The 3,429-nt window shown below is 41.0% G+C and overlaps 1 protein-coding gene across 1 annotated transcript in view; it reads right to left on the bottom strand.

The window, feature by feature from the left end:
• Positions 1 to 3,429, bottom strand: part of LOC110325314 (ATP-binding cassette sub-family A member 3-like) — a 129,078-nt gene that overhangs the window by 33,265 nt on the left and 92,384 nt on the right. The window contains exon 17 of the mRNA XM_021203277.1: positions 734 to 905. Coding sequence (XP_021058936.1) covers positions 734 to 905 — 172 coding nt within the window. The remainder of the gene's footprint in view (positions 1 to 733; positions 906 to 3,429) is intronic.

Genomic DNA, 3,429 nt, shown 5'->3' with positions numbered 1-3,429 from the left:
AAAGAAAGAAAAGAAAAGAAAAGAAAAGAAAAGAAAAGAAAAGAAAAGAAAAGAAAAGAAAAGAAAAGAAAAATCAGGCCAGGTGTAGCACTTGTGAGGCAAAAGCAAGCAGGCATCTCTTAGTTTGAGGCCAGTCTGGTTTATACAGAGAGCTCCTGGCCATCCAAGACTACATAGTGAGACCCTGTTTCAAAATAAAATGAACAAGACACAAAAATGTTGAATTTTTTTGTGGTTTTATTTACCATATAATCTTTTTTCCTTCACTTTGAATGCTCCTCACAAAATGATTTTATTTTGCCAGGCACACATAATGTTATTCAGAGAGGAATTACTTGATCAACAAATGTCTTCTGAACATGGTCGTTATATTTCTTTGGTTATAACTGAACAAAGGGAGATTTTCTAATGAGAACTTTAGAAAAGAGATTCTGAGAAATAGTGGTGAGAGGAGCAGCTGGGATTTTTATCTATAGCTCATTTCTCTCATATCAAGTCCCATAGATTAATCCATTTCTAAGTTGGATAGACTGGAAGCATCTTTTAAGTATAGACATTAAAAAAATATGATATATCAAAGGAAAAATGCTATCAATTTGACAGTAGGATTGGACATGGAAAAGGGGAGTGGAAGAGAACTTGCTAGGGGCTAGAAAGAGGAAAGAGAAGGGTAAATTGACATAACTATATTTTAAATAAAATATATAAAAATTACAAAATGTAATATGCTTACCCCAGTGTTAAATTTAACAGTAGCAATTTCACTCAAATAGGGAAAATTTGGTTTGCTATAATTTATGGACATATTCACATTCTGCTGCTCATCTTTTCTCATCTTTCTGTATGCCAAGTAATATGGTTGGATAGTCTGAATACTCTTTTGAGGAGTTGCCAGCTTATTGACCCTAAACATATATAGATACACAAAACAACACAACGTATTTCCCTTTGATCATAGTCAGTTGATAAATCTATAACACAACTGCTACATCTAAGGCTCAGGACATCTGCTGTGTGACGATGTCTTCTATATATGATAGGGAGGTGTATACATGAAACTGTAATGTTTATGGCTGCCTAAACAAGCTCTGCATAATGATTACACCAGTTGATATGTCTTTGTGCATTTGAGAAATCTCACAAAGCCCCACTCTTAAAGAGCTATATTCAGTTAATGACTGATAAAAGAGGGAAAAATACTACAATCAGCCCCCTGATAGGTTACCCAATCCTGAGTGTTCATCCCTAACATATATGAGGAACATTAGATGGACTCAGTAGTGTGTGTGTGTGTGTATGTATGTATGTATATCTGTAAATAGATATATATGTAACAATAAAGATGAGGTTGTGAATTTGAAAGCAGGAATGGGAGGAGTTGGAGAGAGAATATGGCTGGAAATGATGTAAATACAGTATTCACTCATGAAATTCTGAAAAAAAGTTAAAAAAAAAAGATGTGTATTAAGAATCACTGCTCCCATGAAGACACCATATCCTGACCCATTCTAGAGGATCCACTGCACTCAGAGGAGCTGGTAAGAACCTCCCCCCACCTGAAGTCCCAGAGCTGCTGCTGGGAGCCTGGTTGGTCTCAGGATCCATCACCCACCAACCTCCCTGCTCCTAATACTGCTCTCCTTCTGCCCCTTTCACCCAGTCCTTTCTGCTGGGGAAGACTCCTAGCTGGTCTGCTCCCATGAAGACACCATATCCTGACCCACCCTAGAAGATCTGCTATACTCAGAGAAGTTGAGGATCTGCTGTACTTAGAGCAGTTGAGGATTCACTGCACTCAGAGCAGTTGACTGCTAGCTGGTCTGCTCCTGTGAAGACGCCATATCCTGACCCATCCTAGAGGGGCAGTTGCAGTCAGAGCAGTTGACACCACAGCTTGAAGGCATACAGGGCAACTGATCCAACAGACTGAATGCCTCCCTGGAGTTCTGCTGCACACAGGGAAACAGAAACCACAGTCCATAGGACCCTGGAGAACATCTTCACACAGGACAACAGCTTGACTGCCCCATTGAAGACCCCACAGTCTGAAGGTCTCCCAGGAGATCTACTGCAGCCAGGGCAACAGATTAACAGCTTCTCTGTTCCTGTGAAGGGCCCACAGTTGGAGGGCCCCACAGGTGGTCTGATACAGCTAGGGTTACAGGCCTATGAGGAGACCTGAAGCAACTCAGGGACAAAAGAGGCAGACTTCAGATAGAGTCACCCAGACCAACATACACCAGGGATGTCCAGATGGCAAGAGACAAGCACAAGACCACAAGCAACAGAAGCCAATATGCATGGGCATCATCAGAACCCAGTTCTCCCACCACAGCAAGCCCTGAATACACTAACACATCTGAAAATCAGCAATCTGTTTTAAAATACTATCTCATGAAGTTAATAGATTTCTTTAAGGAGGAAATCAATAACTCACTGAAACACAGGAAAACAAAAGTAAACGGATTAAGGAACTGAATAAAGTGGTCCAAGACCTAAAAGGGGAAGTAGAAACAACAAAGAAAACACAAATGGAGGCCAACCTGAAAATGGAAAACCTAGAAAAGAGGTCAGGAATTACAAATGTAAGTATCACCAACAGAATACAAGAGATAGAAGAGAGAATCTCAGGTGTAGAAGATACTGTAGAAGAGATTGACACAACTGTCAAAGAAAATTCAAAACATAAAAAAATCTCCTAACCCAAAGCATACAGGACACAAGGAAAAGACCAAATCTAAGAATAATCAGAATAGAGGAGAATGAAGATTCCTAGCACAAAGGACCTGAAAATGTCTTCATCAAAATCCCAACAAAATTCTTCAAAGACATGGAAAGAGGAATTCTCAAATTCATCTGGAAAGGCCCAGAATAGTGAAAACAATTCTTTTTTTCAATATTTTATTAGATATTTTCTTCATTTACATTTCAAATGCTATCCTGAAAGTCCCTTATACCCTCCCCCGCGCCCTGCTCCCCTACCTGCCCACTCCCACTTCTTGGCCCTGGCGTTCCCCTGAACTAGGGCATGTAAAGTTTGCAAGACCAAGGGGCCTCTCTTCCCAATGATGGCCGACTAGGCCATCTTCTGCTACATTTTCAGAAAGAGACACAGCTCAGGGGGTACTGGTTAGTTCATATTGTTGTTCCACCTATCAGGTTGCAGACCCTTCAGCTCCATGGGTACTTCCTCTAGCTCCTCCATTGGGGCCCTGTGTTCCATCCAATAGATGACTGTGAGAATCCACTTTATTTTTTTCAATTTTTATTAGGTATTTTCTTCGTTTACATTTCAAATGGTATCCCCAAAGTCCCCTATACCTTCCCCCCTGCTCCCCTACCCACCTACTCCCCCTTCTTGGCCCTGGTGTTCCCCTGTACTGGGGCATATAAAGTTTGCAAGACCAAGGGGCCTCTCTTCCCAATGAT

The sequence above is a fragment of the Mus pahari genome, chromosome 1 (genome assembly GCF_900095145.1).
Source record: "Mus pahari chromosome 1, PAHARI_EIJ_v1.1, whole genome shotgun sequence".
Classification (NCBI taxonomy): Eukaryota; Metazoa; Chordata; class Mammalia; order Rodentia; family Muridae; genus Mus; species Mus pahari.
The sequence above is the reverse complement of the archived record's forward strand: the minus strand, read 5'-3'. Positions and strand labels throughout refer to the sequence as shown.